At 35.6% G+C, this 22,562-nt stretch overlaps 1 protein-coding gene across 1 annotated transcript in view; it reads left to right on the forward strand.

Moving 5' to 3' along the window:
• ADGRG6 (adhesion G protein-coupled receptor G6) overlaps positions 1-22,562 on the forward strand; it is a 108,858-nt gene that overhangs the window by 82,810 nt on the left and 3,486 nt on the right. Inside the window, exons 16-24 of the mRNA XM_077782146.1 lie at positions 2,552-2,668; positions 3,787-3,832; positions 5,521-5,627; positions 8,347-8,474; positions 9,830-10,098; positions 11,712-11,826; positions 12,845-13,128; positions 16,977-17,078; positions 19,046-19,198. Of these exons, the coding sequence (XP_077638272.1) occupies positions 2,552-2,668; positions 3,787-3,832; positions 5,521-5,627; positions 8,347-8,474; positions 9,830-10,098; positions 11,712-11,826; positions 12,845-13,128; positions 16,977-17,078; positions 19,046-19,198 (1,321 nt within the window). The remainder of the gene's footprint in view (positions 1-2,551; positions 2,669-3,786; positions 3,833-5,520; positions 5,628-8,346; positions 8,475-9,829; positions 10,099-11,711; positions 11,827-12,844; positions 13,129-16,976; positions 17,079-19,045; positions 19,199-22,562) is intronic.

Below are 22,562 nucleotides of genomic sequence, written 5' to 3' on the forward strand. Positions count from 1 at the left end.
GATGGTTAGCAGCCAGTGAACTTTTGTTCAAATATATACACTATTCTTTATACCTGTGTTCTCATAAGCATGCCATATTTTAATAGGAATAAGAACAACAATGCTTGTACCTGAAACCTAAACATGCTCGGGTAAATTTGATGTTTTATTTTTTGGGTCTTATCAAATGGTAATTGTAAATAGTTCCTGCATGGTAGGTGCCAAAAATATTAGGAAGAGTTTGCAGCTTGGAAAAAGAAAACCAAAACCACACTTATTTGGGGAAAAAAAAAAAAAAAAAAAAAAAGGAGTTAATTAAGAAGGAAACATTGTTTCATGGTGAACTGTAGAATGTGTCTCAGAAGACTTGAGTTTGTTTTCCCATCAGAATTTCAAGTGACCTTTGGCTCTTGTGCATCCGCAGAACTCCATAGTATTGTATTGTCCCTATATTATCGTTTTTATTGGCAGTGTATCCAGATTCTTAAGATAATCTAGGCAAGAAAATACCCATGACCCAAAGTTGCCTTCTGAAATACACCCCAAAGTATTTTTATATTAAATTCTATTTGTTTCAAGCCTGCTTTTGAGAAAAAACAGGATGAATATCTTTAATTAAAAAAAACCCAGAAGAATACACATGAAGGCTGGTTATAATGGCATAAAATCATATTAAGTTAGAATGTTTCCCTTAATGGTGCCAGAATGCGTTTCTAACTGGTGCTTAATAAGCCATTGAAAAACAAAAACCATAAAAATTGCACTTTAATTCACATCTAAAATGCCTTTCATTTTTTGTGTGTTTTTCAAACTCTTCATGGGTGATGTGTTTAACACAATGAATTAAAAATGTACAATCCTCACATTTTTAGGAAGTCTTAAAATAAAGAAAGTTAAAGAAAAAGGGGATTAAAATAAGGCATACAAATAAACTCCACATGCCATCTCAAACCAAATAACTTTATCCATTAGTATAAGAGTATTTTATTTTTATTGGATTTCATATTTCTTCCATGTGCAATTACAAATATCTGAATGCTATTAATTGTCTTCCTTAAAAGTATTCAATGTAACAGTGAAACATACTTTGCAGCATTGGAGGTGGTGGGTTATTGTATTGCAGCTAAGAGAATTCCAGTAGGTTTTGGCTTGTAATTCATTAAAGACGGTCCCATTATTTAGAGGACTATATAAAACCTGTTCAGGGTGGGATTCACTTCACCAAACACAGGTGTGTTCACTGTAAACATCTATGCCTGAACTGTTGAACTTCAGCTGAGCACAGCCTCATGGCTAAATAAGTAGTAATCTGTATTTGACTTTAAAGCACACATAAGAATATATTAAACTGCCTTCACTAAAGAAACCAGCTGTGTCTCATTTTTCTTTTCTGCTATGGACAGAATCTACTGAAACCTGTGGAAATATGTCCAAGGACTTTCATAGACTTTGTCAGATGTTCAAATTTAGGTGGCAGCCAAGAGACTTTTTCTTGTCTGAATACTTAAGAACAGCCTAGAAATTTGCATTTTCTTTCCTCTTCAATTTTTAAGATTTTAGGAAATTTTGCTACAAAGTTTCAGTATAATCTGAAATACTGTCTCTGAAAATTCATGGATATGGTTCTTAGGAAATTAAATATTCTTCTCAGGATAATATCCACCTAATAATGGAAGCTATTGTATCTCTGATGAGTGGTGGGATCTCACAAGCCCAGTGATGAGCTGAAACCTGACGTCTTGTTACGTTAATAAAACTCCTAAACAGAAGGAATCAAGGGTTCAGGAGTTTGGCAGACCAGATTTCGAGAGAGAAAGTGAGTGAAATAGAAGAATTTACTTTACTTAAGATCTGCCACAGGCAGTGACCAAGCTTCCCAACCAGGCATCTAAATATGCAGGTTCCAATAGAAGCCTATCAAAAGAAAATAGCATTGTTAATGCACTTCCATTTCAATAAATAATTAGTTTCCAAGGAAACCACCTCTTCTGGAAAATTGTCAGCTGCAGGTTAAAAATCCTACTGGTCAGTGATAATGTCAGAATTCTATTTGAATTCCTGTCAAATAAGACCTTACAGAAAATGCTATACCCTTCAGTATGAAACAGCTTTGAATTTGTTTACTACTTCATAGTCATTCATTTTAAGATTGAGGATGATTTAACAACTGTATGCAGAAAACGGTTTATTCTCTAAAACCTTTGCTTTTACTAAAGGACAGTGTCAACAATAAGATAAGTGAGCTCATTCATGCTTGTTTAGAGAAATGAGCTAATCATATCATGGGTTGTTATCTGCCACATTGTTTGAGTTATTTTTTTGTTTGCCTTCTAACTGCTCTCTATAACTGTGTCTATGCATGTTTATGTCTACAAGAAAAATAGGGAAGCTTCCATAAGGGTAACCCATAATTTGATTTTATAAACATAATGTTCTTATACTGTGCAATCAAAAGTACAGAAATGCTGACAACTTACTTATTCTGGCACGCTGAAAAAATGAAACTGTGTACTCTGGCTTTTATGTTAAGTGCCATGTCAGCACTTATTATATTTTTCTTAATCTCTTGAAGGATGCAGAAAATCCTGCCAATTTGACCAGTTTCGTGGTAGCATGCAGTATTGGAAACTTAACCATTCAGGATCTTCAGGATTATGTGAAGGTTACAATCAAGCATACCAAAATTCAGGTAAAACAAGACTGATTATTCAGAGGGACAGAAATTCAGATTATATATGATAAAGGCTAAGATTATAGCCTGATTTATATAGATGGATTTTGAATAAAATCAAACTCAAATCAAAATTAAGAAGTCTCAAACAAAAGCATGCAAGCACAAAGTAGAAGCAAATAATCTCTCCTATCCTCATACATTTGCACTCCATTTATGACTTAACATTTATCTGCACAACCATTGATTCTGCCCCTCAGAAGTAATTTCTGTGCAGATAACTGTAGGTGAGACCTTTGTTGATGACCATATTCATGACCAGGGACCAGGGACATGATTTATTACACTGGAATTTCATAATTACTTAAATTCTTTGACTAAGCATTATTTGCTTTGTTGATAGTTCCCGGAACTATTTTGTTGTTATGTGGTTTTCATCAGAGGAATGGACAGAAACACATTAATAAAAGATGACTACAGTAAATTTAGGGAAATATAGACCAAATGCAACCTTTTGGCACACACTGTTCCAGTTAGAAAATGTGTGAGCTTGACTCCGTTCTCAGTATATAATCCAAAAAAGGCAATAGCACTTGAAACATTAAAGAAAATGTTAAAATGCAATACCTAAGTAAATTGTTTATGTAATGAAAACCTGGTTTGTCATTTTCACAGTTCAATTACTTTGTCTTGCATTGCATTACAATGAATATTTTAAGGTGAGGAAAAACAACCTACACATGGGTTCAGCAGGCATTTGTACATTTTCAAGCTTTATGTAGAGGATTCATGGAGAAGCCCTAAGGAAGTAAACAGGTAAAAGTATTTAGATTCTATAAAGACATCATATTTGTGGATAACTTCAGTAACAAGAAAACTTCATATTCTGAGGATGTGCAAAAGGAACTGTTGAACAGTACATAGAAGCAGTGCTCTAGGTTTTGCAATTTGGAAAAATCCATCTTTCTAGCAGAAAACAACCTCTAATTTGACATTACACAAATTTTCAACAATCTAACAATATGGATTCTTCTGCTCGTTAAATGAAAATATTTGCATTGCAACATGTGTTGTAAATGTTGGCGAGATGTATGTCTGAAGAGATTTACAAAGTCTACTTTTACATCTGTTTTTAGGAAGATCCTAAACCTACTTGTGTCTTCTGGGATATGAACAAAAATGGTAAGTTTGAAAATACTGTAATTTCTTTCATGAGGGGAATAAATATGTCTGAGTTTTAAAATTGGTCACAGTATTGTCTATTCTGCTTCCAAATCAATCCTTACAGGATTCAATAAAGTCCACTTGATGAAGTGTATAATTTCTTCTGGGTAGCACAGTTATTTGCAACAGAAAATTTTAAATAGTCCTTCTTAAAGTTTGTTTATAATGTAAATGTTTTTAACATTTTAAATTTTTCAATTAAGTTTTTCAATTTTTTTCTTGTATCTGAAGTTTTTCTCTTCTCGGTCTATATGAGCAAATTAAATGATAATGCTACTCTGACACATGAATGGTTCTTAATCATACTTTTAACTGTTCATTTTTTTTAAGAACTGCGTTATATAGGTGTAAGATGGTGATTGTTACAGATTATAAGCTTTTATGGTCACATATGGAGACACACATTAATAGAGCAACATTTTAGACCATTCTTCATCAAAGAATGGTCAGTACTGCCAAACTCGTGTGTGATGTTTTGCTCAGGTTCTTAATCCTTTGCACAAAGTTGTTCTCTGAGATGAATTTCCAGATGTCTCTGTTTCAGCGATCACTGCTGAGATGTTTCTCTTCCTTACAATGAAACAGATTGACCTGTAGGATTTTGGATAGAAAGGTTTAACATCCAAATTTGTATTTCAAATTAGGAAATAGAGACAGACCAACTGAGGAGAATTCAGGACCATTAAAATAAGCAAAAAATCATGGAAACTAGGAAGCTGAACTCAATAATCACATTAAAGGAGAAACACACAGGGAGGGGAGGAAACCATTCCCACTGGCTGCTTGAGTGGAGAAGAGTTTTAAGTGTTTTTGGAACATCTTCACAGTATTCTGCATAGTTTTTTAGAGAATGTCTTGAATTTGAGTGTTTTATTGTCTTGAAGTTACAGAGAAAATTATCCTGGATTTTTTCAAGAGCTGTGAGAAAAATGTCATTAAGAGTCAGAGAATAAGAATGATTTCAAAAAACTAGCTAATATTTTGGCAGGGAAAAAAATGAACAAAGAAACAAATTTTACTTTTTAACATTGATTTTTTAAAACTGAAATCATTCTACTTGTTTTTCATAATGGCCTTTTCAAGTGAGGTGGGTTGGGAATAGCTCACTTCATGTTTTTTTGTAAGGCCCCCAGAGATCATTGGGATTGCCCATTCTAAGCTTCTGCATTACATGCTGCAGAGAGGAAGGGCGGGACCCTCTGCTCCTGGGCCATAAAAGCTTTCATGTGCCTGAGGATATATGAGTGGGAAGCAGGCAGGTGTAGACATCACATCAGAGGGGTATAAAGTAGTTCTAAAACCATCTTATTATTGGGTAAAACTAAGGCGTGTCTTAATGCGTGATCTACATCTTACTCACTAACCAAAAAGCTGCCTGCCTCTATTATACTTCTCCATCTGTTGCCTCTGCTCAGAAGTCCATTTCTGGGACTACTAGTCCATTTCCATCCAGTTTTCCTCATCTGGGAAAATTCTTTGCATAAACTAGGAAGTCTTGCACTTGCTTCTCTTGCAGTTGTTTTTAATGCTGGCTCATTCAATTTGAGAAAGCACTTCTGCATCTGCACAAGATGAAGTGAGAAATCTGCTAAAAGAGAGGTTGACGTGTTTGTTGGACACCAGTTTTTCGTGTTTCATTTCCACAGGTGGCAGTGGTGGCTGGAACCCTGCGGGCTGCCAGGTGGATGCAGAATCCAATGAAAATGAAACTGTGTGCTTATGCAACCACCTCACACATTTTGGGGTCCTAATGGTAGGAAAACTCACTACTCACCAAGTTACCTTTCCCAGGAACAGGAACACAGCTTTTATCTGGTGTCAAGACAACTCTCATTTTTTGTTACTTGGATTCTTTCTTTTGGATATAATTTATAATAATAATAATAATACATTATTTCCCCCTTAATACCATAAAGTTATCTTGTCATAACAAAGTATTAATGATAAGGATTCAGGAATGAGATAATGAATAAAGTTAGAAATGGAAGAATATTATTGTTTTTATTATTATTATCATTACTAAATTCTTTAAAAGTTGATAAATATTATTTTTAAAATAATTAAAACATACCCATGAGATGTTTCTATGTTTTAAAAATACTGTGCCACAAAAGACCTGAGATTGAGACTTCTGAGTGATACCAGAATACAAATAGTATATTATTATATAAATAGCATATTATCTAACTTAATATAACAAGGCCCAGTACTACCATTTCCACTAGAGAGACAGGAAAAAAAAGTGATCTTTATGAGTCTTAAGTTTCAGGGGATTTCTGACATATCCCTTAACAGTATAATCTGCCAAAAGTGACCTGCAGCTGAGGAAGGAGGTGTGGAACAAGAGGAAAGTGAATAAGAAAGTCTATTTGAAATGTCCAGATTAAGAAAGTAAGAAGTTGCTTGCAGGGGAAAAAGAAAAATAAAAAAGAAAGAAAAAAAAAAAGCATGAGAAATAGTTAGAAATGCTGCTTTCAGAACAAAAAGAAAAGAGACTCATTGTAGGGAAAAACAGGGAAAGAAAAATATCCTCCAGACAGCAGAAGTAGTAATGAGGATGAAAAGTAAAGGGAGCACAAAAATTCTCTTTCATCCTTAGGTCAAAAGGCTGACTTGTCCCTTGCAACTCTAGTTCACAAACCTTGACAATATTTATCTAATGTCATAAACTATGAAGTGGCACCTTTGCACAATGTGTAAACCCATATTGGCTGTTTTCTTTCTTGGCTTTACTCAGTTTTGGGCATGCCTTATGTTACAGGCCTTCTCTGGGAAAAGGACTGCTCACGGAGCACTGGTACAGAACGTGTAGCCCATACTCTGGCAGAGCCTTAAGCAAAGTCTCCAGACAGGGTGGCTGGCAGAGAAGTGTCTGTCCAGGAGATAAAAGAGGGAACCATATGGGGCACTTCAGCCTCAGCAGCATAGCCTCCAGCCTTCAGCTGCCTCCAGCAATTTGCACTTGTGAAGTGTTTTTCAGAGAAAAAAATTCCCAATACAAAAAAATGGAATAGTGCTATCTTTTCTGAACTTTTGGTCGTTTTTTATGCTCAACAATGGGCTGATACATTTTTTTTTCCAGCTAAAATTAACATTCTTTGGCCTGTAAAACATAGCTGCAGTTGGCTTCTGGTCACAGCAGGAATAATTCCTAAGTGGAAGTATCTGGGGTTTGAAGTAACTTGTGGCAGTGTCAAAAAGGACTTAAACCACACAAGGGAGCCACAAATGCTGACTTTTTCAGCTTTGGCCTTCCAGACCCTTCTTAATAGAACTGCTCTCATCACATCATGCTGAGATGTGAGACGTAGATATGGAAAAGCCGCAAACTTTGTGTCTTCTTGCAAGTTAAATTAAGGTCTTGTTCCACTTTTCATCCCCAGAGGGATTAAGAAAAGGCTTTCTTTAGGATATATTCAATGAGCCCCTTCTCTTCCCTGAATGCTTCAGTGGCAGTAGAAAATAAGGCAGGTCTTTAAATTTGGGCTGCATTCCAATAGATTTTTACATAGTTTTGACCATTCTAATTGTTTTTGCATTATAATAATTTCTTCTGACTTTAATTTAGATACTAAGTTATTTCCAAAGAACAATCTCTTTATGTATAAATAAACTGTCATATAAGGCTGGTGTGGACAGTAAGAAAAAACTGCTCCTGCCTTTTCCTACAAAGCATGCGAAGTTTTGTAGCATTTAATGTTCCTTTTTGCTGGCTAGGTTTGCTAGGGACAACAGTGAAAATGACTGTAGAATTGTCGTAATCATCTCTTAGTGCTTGCTCATATTTTCTCCACAGTAATATAAATCTGAACATTCTCATAATTTCTTGTCCTTAAAAAAAGGAAATAACACTGACATTCATTCTCAGATGGTAGCATGTGACAGTTACAGACAGGGAAAAAAAAGAAAATCCATAGGCTGTTCCTGCTTCATTTCTGAATTTTTTTTTCTGTTGTCTTTATCACTACTTTTCTGACAAATTATATTTAAAAGTGTAGTTCTTATGTCAAAACAGACCCTAAATCCAAAATGTAATATCTTGCCCTTTGTTTCACCTGTAGATGAATAGTTACATTGACTCCTATGGACTGTAAATAACAAAAAGGCCAGAAATTACATCTTCTGAAAAAAGTTGTATACAAGCAACAGAATTAAAACGTTTGGACACTTTTCCAGAGAAGGACATTTTAATTCCCAGTACTGAATTACAAGGATCAGAATCAGCTCTATCTGCTGTTCCCAGTAGTTATAATACTTAAAGCACAATGTTTTGAAGAGCTGTGGGAAGGAAGTGAGAGGTGTAACAACTCTAGACTGAGTACACACAGTCGAAATGAACCCCAGTGTGAAGGTTACAGTGGTATTGCCAGAATGCTTTTCAGTTTTACTTGACTGAAAGAAAGAAAGAAAGAGTGCTGTGCTCGTAGCAAAAGTGATGCCTACAACTGTTGTCTCTTTCTTCTCTCTCACAGGACCTTCAGAGAACTGTGACGCAAATCGACCCACAGAACACCAAGGTCCTGACCTTTATCACTTACATAGGCTGTGGAATATCTGCTATATTTTCAGCTGCAACTCTTCTGACATACATTGCGTTTGAGTAAGTACTAATTCTGTGAAGAACATCACAAAGAAGTACCTGTGTGTGCAGAATAAAATAAGTTAGTTATGTGGTTAGTGTGGTTTATTTGCCTAGGAGGAGAAGTCTATAGTTGAAAATAATCAAACCTGCAAAATCAGCGTCAAAGTGTTGTAAAGTGGAAACTTTTTCAAGCAGACATAAGTTCAGAGTCTTTCTTCCAGTTTCTAATGTATTGTGCTGCTCAGACCAGGGAATAAGGGGAATGTGTATCAAAATTGTCCTTCTGGCAAGACAGAATCCTCTAGATTTTGAACAGATAGATATTATTTTTAAATTGTCAAACGGGCTTTTTATAAAAACAAACCAAAACTTGCCTACATGAGCATAACAGACTCCAAATTTAAAAAGAGAAATTTCCAACTAGAGAAATTACATTCTATAGCCCTTAAGAAAGAAGCGGAAAGACATAAAATGAAAATAAATTGTGAAGTGTTGCAACAATTTCAACAGAAGTCCTGCTGAAATGTGAAAGTGGCTCAATAGAAAGCAAAAATTTTGAAGTGGTACAGTTCTGTGAACAGTGAAAAGAGAAAATGAAGTCATGTCAACACAAAGAAAGCATTCTGCCAGTAACAGGATAGGACATAGTAGCTGCTAAAGCATAGTTTTCTGGGGACAGGAGGGGGAAGGGGGGGCTGAAGAAGGGACTTTACAAGTTTTAAATATCTTCAATGATTGCATTCCTATTACATTACCTATGGTATAGTATTCTGGTTAAAGTTGGTAGAAATTATTTGCTGCCCCTCATTACCCACATTTCAGTGGGGATCAGTTAAAAAAAATTACTTGTTCTTCAGTCTTCCTAAGATCCTATTTAAAAACAAACAGAAAACCACATCCACTGGACAATATATTCCAAAAACTAACATATAAGGCCATGTATATATATATATATATATATATATATAAAGATCACAGAGGATCACAGAGGACCTTCTGGTCAGCTATATTTTTTTTGTTGTTTTCATTTAAAATAGTTCGTATTTATTTATATTATATTATAATATATATTGTTTATATTTTATTTGAAAGGTGTTGGGTTTTTTAAATAAAAAAAGTCCATTGTTAAAATATTGCAGCAGCTCATTAGGTCATTATGGACCCAATGAACTGGTAGTTTACCCTCACCACACGCAGCTGAAACCTTCAGCAATCCCACACAGAAATACACACCACTATGTCTTACTGCACAAACCCAGCTGGAGGGAGTCCCTTGTGCTTTTATTGACTTTGTGAAGGGGTAAACCCAGCTGCAGTAGGTAGTTTGTGTCATTGCAGCAAGTTAATAATGTGTAACATGTTTCTCTCACTAGGAAGCTACGAAGAGATTATCCATCCAAAATCTTGATGAATCTGAGCACAGCTCTGCTCTTTCTTAACCTGATTTTTTTGCTTGATGGCTGGATTGCATCCTTTGACATTGACGGCCTCTGCATAGCTGTAGCTGCACTTTTGCACTTTTTTCTTCTGGCCACCTTTACATGGATGGGACTGGAAGCTGTTCACATGTACATTGCTCTAGTGAAGGTGTTCAACACGTATATACGGCGATACATACTGAAGTTTTGCATCATTGGCTGGGGTGAGTTCAGTAGATGCAATATTTTCATAGGATGTATGCTGCTGTATAAAATGCTTTCTGTAAATGCTGCTATATAAAAGCTCTCTATCAGAAATACAGAGTAGGATTTATATCAGTGTGTGGTTTCCTTCCCCAGCCTGCAGCAGTGCCGGCATGCAGCCAGCCCTCTCTGTCACTGAGTTCCCCTGTGTGATTCTGTGTAAATACACTGGCACTCTCCACCCAGGGCAGCTCCCAGCCCCAGAATAAGCAGAGAGACCAGATAAACTGGTCTTGTTTTCCAAAGAGGCCAGAGTGGGAGAGGGGAAATGTGAGTGTCATGTCAGAGATGGAGAACTGTGTCACACAATGAATGCAGAAACTTTTGCAGTTACTGCAAAGCCTATGGAGGTTTTGCAGTGACTTTCAAAAACTTTAATTCCAGCTTGAATTTTCTTGCCAGCAAACACAAAGCCTACTGTGTAATCAGAAACAACCAAAATTTTCTTGAGATTCAGCACAGTGTTTAAACCACCAAGAGATCCTGGCTGCACTAAGCAATGTACACAGCAGGACAGAAATGGAAAAAGTAATACTGAAAAATAACTGCAAGGCTCAGGCAGCAAGACTTTTATTCTTCATTTTTGTCTGTATCAGGAATCTGTGGTTTCTCCCTGAATGCGCATATTGTGTTTGAAATAATACAACACAATGCAAAGCCATTAACCTTACGACTAGAGCACTGACCTCAGTACAGCTGATAATTGATGTCTTTCCATTGGCAACTAGCATCCTCTTTGGCAACCTCAGCAGAGGACGAGGACTGAGTGGTCGGAAAAGCAAATTAACCTCTTCCCCTTTGAATCTGTTCTGTTATGGCAAGGATAAGACATGTAAATAAGGCATATCAGGAAACATGCATTTCTTTTGTGTGAGCTGTACCTTTCTGCAGAGTTTTCTTCTGTATAGTCGTCTATTTTCTCCAGATACTCTGCTTTTTTATTAAGAAATACATAGTTTGCTTTATGGAAGCAAAGGGACCACATATAATATGTATAGTGCTGTAGAATATGATATGATGTATATAATATTATATAATATAGAATATAATATGATGTATATAATATAATGTGGTTGAGAGAAGCAGTGGAGATATTTCAGGTTTAAGTTCATGTACCCCAGTTACACAACTTTATGAATTCACATGAGCATTAAAAAAATCCCTCAAAAAATTCCTAATACCATTCCTCCAGTAGATCTGATTTTTACAATAATTTATTAATCTTTTCACTATATAATGAGAGCCTCTGTGCAGCTGCAAATTTAACTTTGGGAAATTAAGGGATATTATTTTACTTTAGTTTATTATTTTACTTTAATTTCCTTATCACATACTAAACTTCTTCTACCTTACAGAACTTTACAAGGCTTATTCATTAGTGCCTGTTAATTGCTTTGATAGTTCTACATATTTGTACTGTTTGAAAAATTGTTTCCTTCTACCTTCTCAGTGCAATTTTCTCAGGATGCTGTGCACTAAAGTGATAGGGATGGAGACATCAGTAATTCAGCTTAGCATGGTGAATTTGAAATTTTAGGAGATTTGATAGCTCACAAGTTTTCTTGTGTTACAGGTTTGCCAGCTCTGGTGATAGCAATTGTTTTTGCAAGTGCTAATACAAATGCAAGCCATGTTTATGGCAAACAGTTATATGGCAGAGATATAAACGGGCATGGAGGAGATGACTTGTGAGTATTTCTTTTGATCTCTTAAAATTTAGCATTTATAGTTGTTTTGGAAAAGTCAATGGTGCATTAAACAAGCAAAAAGAGGCAAAACTCTGAATTATTAGAATCTGTAATGTGAAGAAGTCTGTTAGAAAAATTGGAGGGAAATCTGCATTACCCAATGCCACGTACAAACATGCCTCTGGCAAAAGCTTTGTCATAAAAATAAAATAAAAATACTTGTTTTGGTTTGTCTTAAATGAAAAGTATATTTTCTAGGTAAGAGCAAAGAAAGAATTTGTATAAAAATAGTTTCCTTTGTAAATCAAGCAGCCTTTTGCCAATGTAGTTCAATAGTCTTCTATGTTCTTCTCTTGATGTCCAGATAATAACTCCAAATGCCAAACTTTTTATGTGAGTGCTCTTTTCCTTTCCTGGCAAAGCCTCATTATGATAAATAAAACTTTAATTTTTTAAAATTTTATTATATTATCATGCTGAGCATTCAGGCCATTTGCTGCAAGAGGAATTAGTTAGAACTCTCATATGGCTGACTGTCAAAAGGCTGCCTCAGAAGTCCTGCTTCTTCTCCAGTCATGTTCAGGTTCTTCTTCAGCTCCAGTGGCAGAAACTTGAGATTTTGACACTGAAGATCCAAGTTTTCCCATTCTGTTTCTAAAGCACTCAATGCTTCACACAGATGACAGCAGTGAAATGTTTTGTACTGAGTCTGAGCTTTTTTCATTATGGGAATGCAGTTCCCACCACTTCCTACTTTTTTAACTAGTTTTGAATAAAATTTGGTACAGTCCTCAGATTTCTCATATGCTCATACTGTAGGCCATAGTCACTTAAGATGCCTCTGGGCTTCATCCTTTTTCCAAACAGAAGATGGACAAATGTTTCATTTTATATTATATTTCTGCATCAGTGGTATCAGAAATTGGCTCATTTTCCTTTAGTCATATGATTAATTAGAGGATAGTTGCCATTAACCAAGAATGATCCTTTATTTTATTTTATTTTAATTTTTTTACAGCTGTTGGATCAAGAACGAAGTTGTCTTTTACGTGACTTGTGCCGGCTACTTTGGAATCATGTTTCTAATGAATGTCGCCATGTTTATTGTGGTGATGGTGCAAATCTGCGGGAGGAATGGGAAAAGAACCAATCGGAGCCTGAAGGAAGAGATCCTGAGGAACCTCCGTAGCGTGGTCAGCCTGACCTTCCTCCTGGGCATGACCTGGGGCTTTGCATTTTTTGCCTGGGGTCCTTTAACTCTTGCTTTCCTGTACCTCTTCTCAATTTTCAATTCATTGCAAGGTAAGCTGAATTTTTGTTCTGCGAACGACCAGTATTTGATCTGTTACTGTTCTGAGGCATACTATGTCCGGTGATTGGACCGGGGAACTCATATCCAAGCTCTCTAGGTTCTCCTTTCATATTTAACCATCATTAGTTTCCCCTTATGTGGAATAATACCAACTACATGTGACTTGAATATCTTATGTAAATTAATTACAGTTTCAATGTCGTTTTCCATAAAATTAACTATATTATAAATAGAGCTCTTCCTGGCTAATACTCTGCAGTGTTCTCTGTTGAGATACACGCTGTATGACCTTCAGCATTTCCTTTCACTGATTATAACAAATATAGGAAGCCTTTTTCCTTACTTTATTCCTGTAGGGAACCTGTAAAACTCATAAATATTTTATATAAGGCATGAGGAACTCATAAAATAAAATTCAGTCCTGTGTCAGTGTGGAGAGATAGCAGAGACATATGGGATATTCTTTGCCTAAGAAAAATCCAATGACTGTTACAGTCAGTTTATTTTTCTTTCCATTATTCAAATTTTGATATTTTACTTTTCCAGCATAGTTTATCTTTCTGAAAAATGCTGTAAATTGTAATCAAATCGTTATAAATTACAGAATGATATAGATGACATTTAAAAATATTCAACTCAGAGCTAAAATTTGCATATGTTGCAACTTCCATAAAATTCCCTACCAGTGCTTGCCTTATCCACCTATAAAGAGCAACTAAATATGTAATGGAGAGAAAACCCCAAGGTCATTAAAAGCGCATGTGTTATGCCACACACATATTGACATAAAAATTAAATCTGCTGGGGAAAAAAACCAACAAAAAAAAACTCAAAAAACAAATTCAAGAATGTCATTGAAGAAGTGTGTATTATGCAATACAAATATTGAGATAAAAATGAAATTTTCTTACGGTCAGCAAAATATCTTCTCTTTACGGAAAAAGTACTTAATATCACCCTGTGCAGATTTTATCTGATACAGTTGAGATGTATTTACTGTGCTGAAAGATTTATTGAGCTTTTATGGAAAGAGAATCATGTTGTGGGTTTTTGTTTGGGTCAGTTTCAACTTAAAATGCTAAGCAAAATGACAAAAAACATTTGGATGTGGTGTTTTTACTAGAGACTGTTTTTTACAAAGGATAGATTCTGATACTCCCCTAGCAGCATAATGAAGTATTTACTGCATTTTGTCTGTGTTAGATATTCAGACAGGCCTACAGAGATCAGAAGTATGGGAAGAACATGAAGAAAACTTAAATTCTGAAAACCTTGCCAAGGGTCAAATTGAACAAGTTCTCTGTAACCAGAATTTCCAGTGCAATCAATTAAGCTTGTATGTGCAGAGTGCATACAAGGTTAACCAATGCTGCCTAAGTGGGGTAATGGCACTTTTTAATGGAAAATGAATATTTGGAAGGCAATTAAGTCAGAAGATGAAACTGAAAAAGATGAGAAGTAAATGTAGAAAGAAGAGTGATGAGATTTTCATGGATTGTGGTAGCAATGATGATGCAGTCATGCTCAGTCACGTCAGATCAAGCAATTGGAGATAAAACTCTTCTATCTGAAGGTACTTTTTGCTGTGGCAGAAAGAGCTAGGCAAAGCTAAAGGATAAAGGAAGAGGATGTTTAAAATCCTATACAACTGGTGCAATGTTCATGTTGCAGTAAGGAGATGGAATGGGGCAAATCTGTATCAGAAAGCATTCCCTAGCAGCAAAAAGCATTTCAATATAGCAAGTCTTTCATCAGTATTTGCAGCTTAATTATGGAGATGTTGGTAAATACATCTGTTCTCTCTCATGTTTTTGAAAGCTGCATGAGTAGTATTTCAAGCCATACCAGCAGCTTCCAGCAGCAGTTTTCTGTGCACTGGTGATGAAAAAGCAAATTGCAGCAACTGCTAGTGTTACTGTACTTTGCTGTTTCATCTACAAAGGAAATTCTTGACACTCTCTCCTTGACACTCAGAGTAAAAAATATGGGAACATTTCTTTTTTGGCTGCTCATTTTATATATATGCCTGGACAAGCCAAATACTTTCAAGTGAGAGCCAAGTTAGAACCAAGCCTAGAATCTGATTTGTCTCTGGGAACCAAAACCAAAGTTGTACTACTAAAAGCACATTGTAAACTTAATGAATAATGAAATACAGAGAAAAAAATTCTGGAGACCAAGCCCAGACAGGGCAAAGGCAAAGTACTTAATGCAGTACATTTGTTTTGCATTACTGTGGAATATGCATGTTCTTTTTAAATATTCAGAACATTCACTGCACTTTAATTTAGCATTAATTTACCAAGTTTGTAAGCTGTGTAAAAGCCCCAAGAAGAATTTCAGGACACAAACAACTTCATATCTCCAGTCCTGTAAGAGCTGATAGAGGTTGCATTGGACTTCCTCTGTGCTTTAAAAAAATCACATAGAAAAACATTTTACCAAATGCAAATACAGTAACCATAATCCAAGAGAGTTTACATTTGAGATGCATTAAGGTCATGCCTTTTTTAAAATGTGCTTTTCCTTTTTTCCCCATCAACTCTTGAAAAACTTTGGAAAGATTGTCTCTCATGACCCAGTCCCTACCTGAAGTTAACTGATTCCAGAGGTCTCAACCTGGCCTGATAAGCAAATACAAGTCCAGTTCAATGACATGCATTAGTGCAAAATTAGACCTCAGCAGTTTGGAGGAGAGAAGATAATTATAATAATCCAAAACATAAACCAAGCTATACCCTGCCATTGTTTTCTGACAGCTGAAACATAGTAGACATTAGTATACAGAACAATTCAGGATGATCATAAAGGAATGGTTTTAGACGAAGCCACTTAACCATGTTTGCCCACATTATGCAGCATTTATTCACATCTAAGATAAAATCATGCAATAGCATTTTGCCTCAGGTTGGCTCTCTCAAAAACAGCACAAGTAAAACAAGAAGTAGGCTAAGCCACAGAACGACAAAAGATTCCACAGCCAGTGACAGCCTGAAAAGATTCAGGAGTATTTGCAACTACTATATTCAGCTCCAAAGTACATCTATAGGTGATGAACATATATGATCTGCTAAGACCTACCTTATCACACAGTAGGATACTTGTCTCCTGTCTTAAAAATAAAAACTTCAAAATTCCATGAGAAAAATCAACCCTACAAAAACATTCTTAAACACATTTATTACGATTGCATATGAAAATCTGTTTGTTTTCTTTGGAAGTAAGCAGCTGGACTCCTAATTAGTACATGTGAGCGTATTCTTACCATTTCCATAATCATTCAAGTACATGCATGTGATGCACAAAAATCCAAGTGTGCTTTTTCAGCATTTGGCCAGCACTCAACCCAGTATATTAGGATACCCCTAAGTGCCATTTACAAGATGTCTGGTTTTAAAAGAATACAGCCCATAGTTCTGTACATACAGGAGATAAAATATCTCCTTGTAAATATAATAATGTTGGTATTTATTTTGCAGTCTCTCTCTTGCAGTCCTGTTGAGTGCAGAATAGTCATTTGCTTCAAAGACCTTTCAATCATTTTCCTCTAAACAAAAAAAAAAAACAACAAAAAAAAAAAAGAACACTGAGCTAAATCAACAATGCTAATAAAAGGCATACTAATCTCTGTATTCTCATATCCCAGACACTTACATGGCAGCTAGAGGATGGGAAAACTTTAGTTAATTTCCATACCTCTTAAATGATGCATGGATAACAATAATAAAATATTAAAATTAATTTTTTTGTTTGTACTTCATAGTCTTCTGATTACAAATTTCAGTTAATCTGTTTATAAATACGTGCTTCATTTGGTGTTTATTTGCTTTTGTCACAGGATTGTTTATATTTGTATTCCATTGTGCTATGAAAGAAAATGTGCAGAAACAGTGGAGGAGACACCTCTGTTGTGGCAGATTCCGACTGGCAGACAATTCAGGTAAAGACACTTCACAACTCCCCTCCTTAGGTGCTGCAGTTGTCTATAAAAGTCCAGGTAAACAGCTTGATATGTTCTTGTAATATAATGCAAGGTAAGCCAGAGATGTGGATGCTGGTTTTGGAAGGCCCATCAGACCCTAAAAAAAAAAAAAAAAAAAAATTAAAAAAAAAATCCAGAGATTCAAACTTTGTCATTCCGAACCCAGTCTTACTCATTTTCCCCTATATTAAAATATGTTGACTTTTAATTGTGTGGACTGTTAAGCTGATGTAGGAGCAATTCTAAAAAGTTGCATAGGAATCTTATGACTTCTTTTGCTTTTATCTTTGCTTTTTTAAACTGTCCTGTCCTTTGCCATTGAATTCTGAGAATTTTAGAGACTCGGAAACAAAGAAAATTCCTTTAACAAGTTAGGTTCTGGAACTGAAGTTCACCTTCATCTGCAACAGTCAGAGTGAATGGAGAGACATTGGTTTGGACACATGGAAAATCCAATGCTTAGGCCACTATATGTATAATTTCCTGCACCTTTGGCCATCTTGGATGGCATGAAACTGCTTTGTTCAGGCAACTATCTCTTCCTTTGCTGACAGATGTAGTGATTTGGACCATATAATTCTTTCTCATATGGTTCTTGTTCAATGACCAGTGTTCAAATGTACAGCTGGTGTAAGATGGCATAAGCTTGTTGTTTTCTACAATAAGCTTTCATTTTGTAGTAAGAAATTATTTCAATTAGTTCAAAGGGTTAATGCAAACTAGGAAAATCATATTCATTCTGATCAGACATCCAAATTTTTTCATATGTTGAGTTTCCATGTGATTAATCCTGTAACTCCTGAACTGAAAAACAAAGATGGATCAAATTATTTCCTTTTTTTTATGCTGCTGTTGGGCAGCTTGTAGATGTGAATATGGTAGAAATAAAAACATGAAGGATTTAAATATTTCAGTGGTATAGTTAATGTGATGTCATTGTGTCTGGCATTAACCAGTTTATCTCCATGGGCTGGTTTTAATCTGCATGAACTCTGTTCTCTCCAGAACTCATGTTCTGTTTTCAGGTAGAACAGTGAAATATAAGTCAAATGTGAATTTGCTTACCTAAACACTCTAGCAATAATTTAGTATGATGTATGTGTCTTAATTTAAATCAAGACTAAAGTGGCCCACATGTCTTTGACTTGGACTTCACTTCCATTTTGTGAATTTCATTGAAGTATGGTGAATAACAGCAAGATGACTAAATTGTGAAACTTTCTGCACTTACATGCAATTGTATGGTACAAAAGTGGTTAGATACTTTTATTCTACTGGTATTGGGACACCTATGATGCATTTTTAAGTGCTATTTTTCTTCAGTCAGTTTATTGGTATTAGCTGTTTCATTTAATTATGAAAGTTGTTCCAGCATAGGAGCCTGTTGTGTTAATGGTTTGGACAAAATTCTTTAAATGTGAACTACTGAATAAACTTTATTATGTAAAATGTGCACCAATATGCTAAACAACAAGCTAGCTGTTATTATGTACTGTCTTCTTCTGCAGCAGCAGCAGATCAAACCCTCAGATGATAAGATCACTGTAAATGATCCTATCTACCCCTTTCCTATCACCTTTAGATATTGTTCTTCAGGTCAGGAAAGTTTGGTATCCATATACTGCTACAGAGCTTCTCTGCTCTTCTGCATTCTGGAAATCCAGGTCATATTTGCAGTTCTGCTGTCCAGACAAACTATTGTTATAATGTTAGAGCCACTAATTTCAATTGTTTTAGTAGAGTGAATCAAATTAGAATAATTTTATCATTCTTAAGAACCAAAGAAGATACCTAACAGGAAAAGGATGGGGTATTTGTTGTAAGCAATACTAGGAAATGCATCAGATATTTGAAGTAATCATAACTGAACAAATTAGGCATTTATCATGATAGATATTTATGTAAAACTTCTCAATCATTTTTAGATTGGAGCAAAACAGCAACCAATATTATAAAGAAGAGTTCCGATAATCTTGGGAAGTCCTTATCCTCTAGTTCCATCGGCTCCAATTCAACCTACCTAACATCCAAATCAAAATCCACGACGAATACATATTGCAAACGAAACAGCCACACAGGTGAGTTCTGACACTACAACTGAGTGCATCTGTGAGCACATAGGTTTGTGTTAAAGGCACAGCAAGTGTTTCTACCCCAAGGTTAAAGAGAGAAAATGTCATCAATTCATATAGTGCCAGTATTTTTAAAATATATGTTACTGTTTAATAAGAACCATTACCCAACGTGCAGTACATCCAGTATATAGATCTGATCTCCATATGTTGCCATACTGAATGAAATAGGCTTGATGAAAGCAAATTTTGCTTATTATCCTATTGTAAACACAGGGTAGCCAAAGCACAGAGAGATGACGTTCTTCACCCAAGGTAACATGAAAGCTGGCAGTACAGCTGGAAATAGGAATCAAGTCTTCAGTGTCCAAGTCCACAGCTGATTGTCTTGGTTAAACTCCTTTCATCTAACTGTAAAACATTTGTGAGTGAAACGACAAATGGAGCCTACTCCGAAATGGATACTGTGTTCCCAGAGTATGCATTGTCTTGCATTTCTACAAATAGCCATATCTACTGCTTATTTATTTAGATATCAATGGTATATGTAATAAAAGGCATCATCTGTATTCCACTCATAACATAAAAATATGCTCATTTTAAGAAGACTTTAAGGGAGCAAAGAAAGAGAGCAGCTGGAATGATTTGCAAGTTTGGTTGTGTCTGAGATAATATTTCAGAAAGTCACTCATATAGTTCAGATTTTTTTGTTACTCTGGTTTTGTGAGTGCATGTTTTTGTCCTGTGTAAAGTCACATAGCATTATTATAAATACTCTTTTATAAATATAGTGGAAATAAAATCTGCGCACATATTTAACTCAGAGGTGTGTTTACTTGTTTTAAAATATTTATCAGAAAAAATGTTTAGATATGAAGTAGATGATTTCATTAGAAGGAAAGTTATGTTGTTTCTTAAGTATTAATTATTTTCATTAAGCCCCCAGTGTCTCAGTTATGATGGGACACTCACCTTTCTTGATGCATGGCATAGTTTCTAGGAAATACTTTCTATTATTTTAATTTGTGATCATTACCTACTTCAGTTTGGCACAAACACTCATTTTTTTAAATTAATTACACTGTTGTTTTCTCACTGACCAAGATTCAGTGCGTCCATTAGCATGAGGGATTGTGTTTCAGGCATTTTAATAGTTTAAAACTTTATTGTTTGTTGAGAACATACAGGAAGTACATCTGCTTTGAATACAGTAAAAATGAGAAGTATCTTAGACATTCCTGATGGCTGATAGCACCTGAGCTTGCTCTCAGGGCTGCTATTCACAACTGCACTGGGAGCACACGGCGAGTGCCTGCCTCCCTGGGCTGCCAGTCCCTGCTGCCAGGTTCAGTGTGCAGTGTGCCCAGCTGCCCTGCTCATTCATCTCTTCCCTGCAGGAACACTTCTGCCAGCAGTCTTCCACAAACAGCATCTTTAATATCAGACTATCAATTAAGAAGACATAGTGCTAGAGTTTTTGCAAAGTGTTCTTGAAGTTAAACAAAGAAACTGTTCCAGAAAAGAAGTAGTAAAGTTAAAAGAAACTCGCTCATATATATTCTTCAAAAATTATTAGTTTAATCCCATGCATAAATTATTCCTAAAAAGGATTGCAGTTCTTAATGTAATTGAAGTTTTTAATATGAAGGGTTTTTGGACATTAAGGGAATACAACAGTGTTCTTTTTATTTTTTGTAATTTCAATACATTTGACTTTGTTCTCCAAAATACACATCTTACTGTGATACTCCACAGGAATTTTTGATAACACTAGGTTTTTAAATACTGACATATCTTCTCATGTGTACAAATAATAAAAGTAATAAAATATAATATTCAGATTCTGATTGTTAATACAGCTGAACTTCCCAGTTTGCCAATTTAGCTAAATTGCAGGCAAAGAATGCCATTGCTACATGTCTTGGCAAGTCTTGTTGATACAGTTATAATGTGCTCCCTGGAATTGACACAAGCATTCATGTGTTTGTGGTGTAGATAATGTCTTCTAAGGCCCTTTCCTCATCAGTGGTGGAGCATTACAGGTAAAGTGAGAATTGATTTTGTTGAATGCATGGTTGGAACAGGGTGGAGGGATGCTTCTTGCATGATGTCCTCATTGACGCAGAGGATTTTGCTAATCAGAAATGCTGCTTATTTCTATTACATCTTGCACCACTGATGCAGAATCAAAGGACAAGCATGCTTCAAACTCTGGGTGTCTGCACTCTGCATGGGGCACACAGCATTTAGAACATCCCATTTTAGAAAACAGACATTAATGTCCTGACATTAATGCCTGTGTACAGTAGTCTGGGTAAAGGAGATTATCTTGAAACACCCATACACAAAGCATACATTAAAAAGCAAAAACAATATGATTGAGTTGCAGAAGATTGTTTAGTATTTATCAAAGTTATTACAGAAAATTTTATATATTTATATTGGGTCTACAGCCATTACTGGACCAGTCTTCTAGACATTGAGATTTTTATATCCATTAGCACCCAAAATTATTCTTGGTGAATTATATATTACTTAAAGCCAACCTATGAATTGCTGCTTGAATGCAGAACGCACCAACACAAATATTGGATGAACCCTCATGGGTGAACAAAAAAGGTCACTACGGCAACTTGTGCCCCAGCTGTCTACAATCCCAAACCAAACTACTTGTAGAAAGTCCTTAAATGCCCTCTGTAACCCTTCAGTGAATTAGAAACTAAGACTATCTCTGCAGAGAATTTGGTCATACAGATCACACTTCAGGGATACAAGATTTTGACCCTGTATGTAGATGTGAAGCCATTGGTTAGTAGATGCATACATTTGAAAGGCTCTCAGTACTCCACCATTGGACATGGTGTTACTCACTGCAATTAATGAACATTCTTGCGTGCTTTGAAAAATCATCCTGATAAGCCTCAAACATGCCTTTTTCTGTTTTAACGAGTGAAACTGTTTTGATTTCTCTGTCTGCAATCCATTTATCTTTTGCAACACTTCGTGCTCTTCTATGGCTTGATATCATGACATTTCCTGGGATGGGTTACTATTCTTTTTATTTCTAGTTGGTTTATTTCTAAGAAAAGTTTTTAATGAAATCTTGGTTCAAGTAGTATGCTTCATTCTTAAATGATCCTTTAACAAGGAATTTTCGGAGATGACTTCACCAAGGTCTTGTAAACAGCCATCAAAAATGTCACTTATAGAAACGTTACTTCCCAGGGTGCTCCACCTTACTGCTGGCTTACAGTGGTACAGATCTTGCCCAGGTTCAGGGAATTAACTCCAGCTTCACTGCAGTGGAACAGATAAGAAAGAGAGCTTGGTTAGGACAGCATACTTAAGAAAATTAGATACAAGCTCTCTC

Source organism: Lonchura striata, chromosome 3 (genome assembly GCF_046129695.1).
Source record: "Lonchura striata isolate bLonStr1 chromosome 3, bLonStr1.mat, whole genome shotgun sequence".
NCBI classification, from domain to species: domain Eukaryota; kingdom Metazoa; phylum Chordata; class Aves; order Passeriformes; family Estrildidae; genus Lonchura; species Lonchura striata.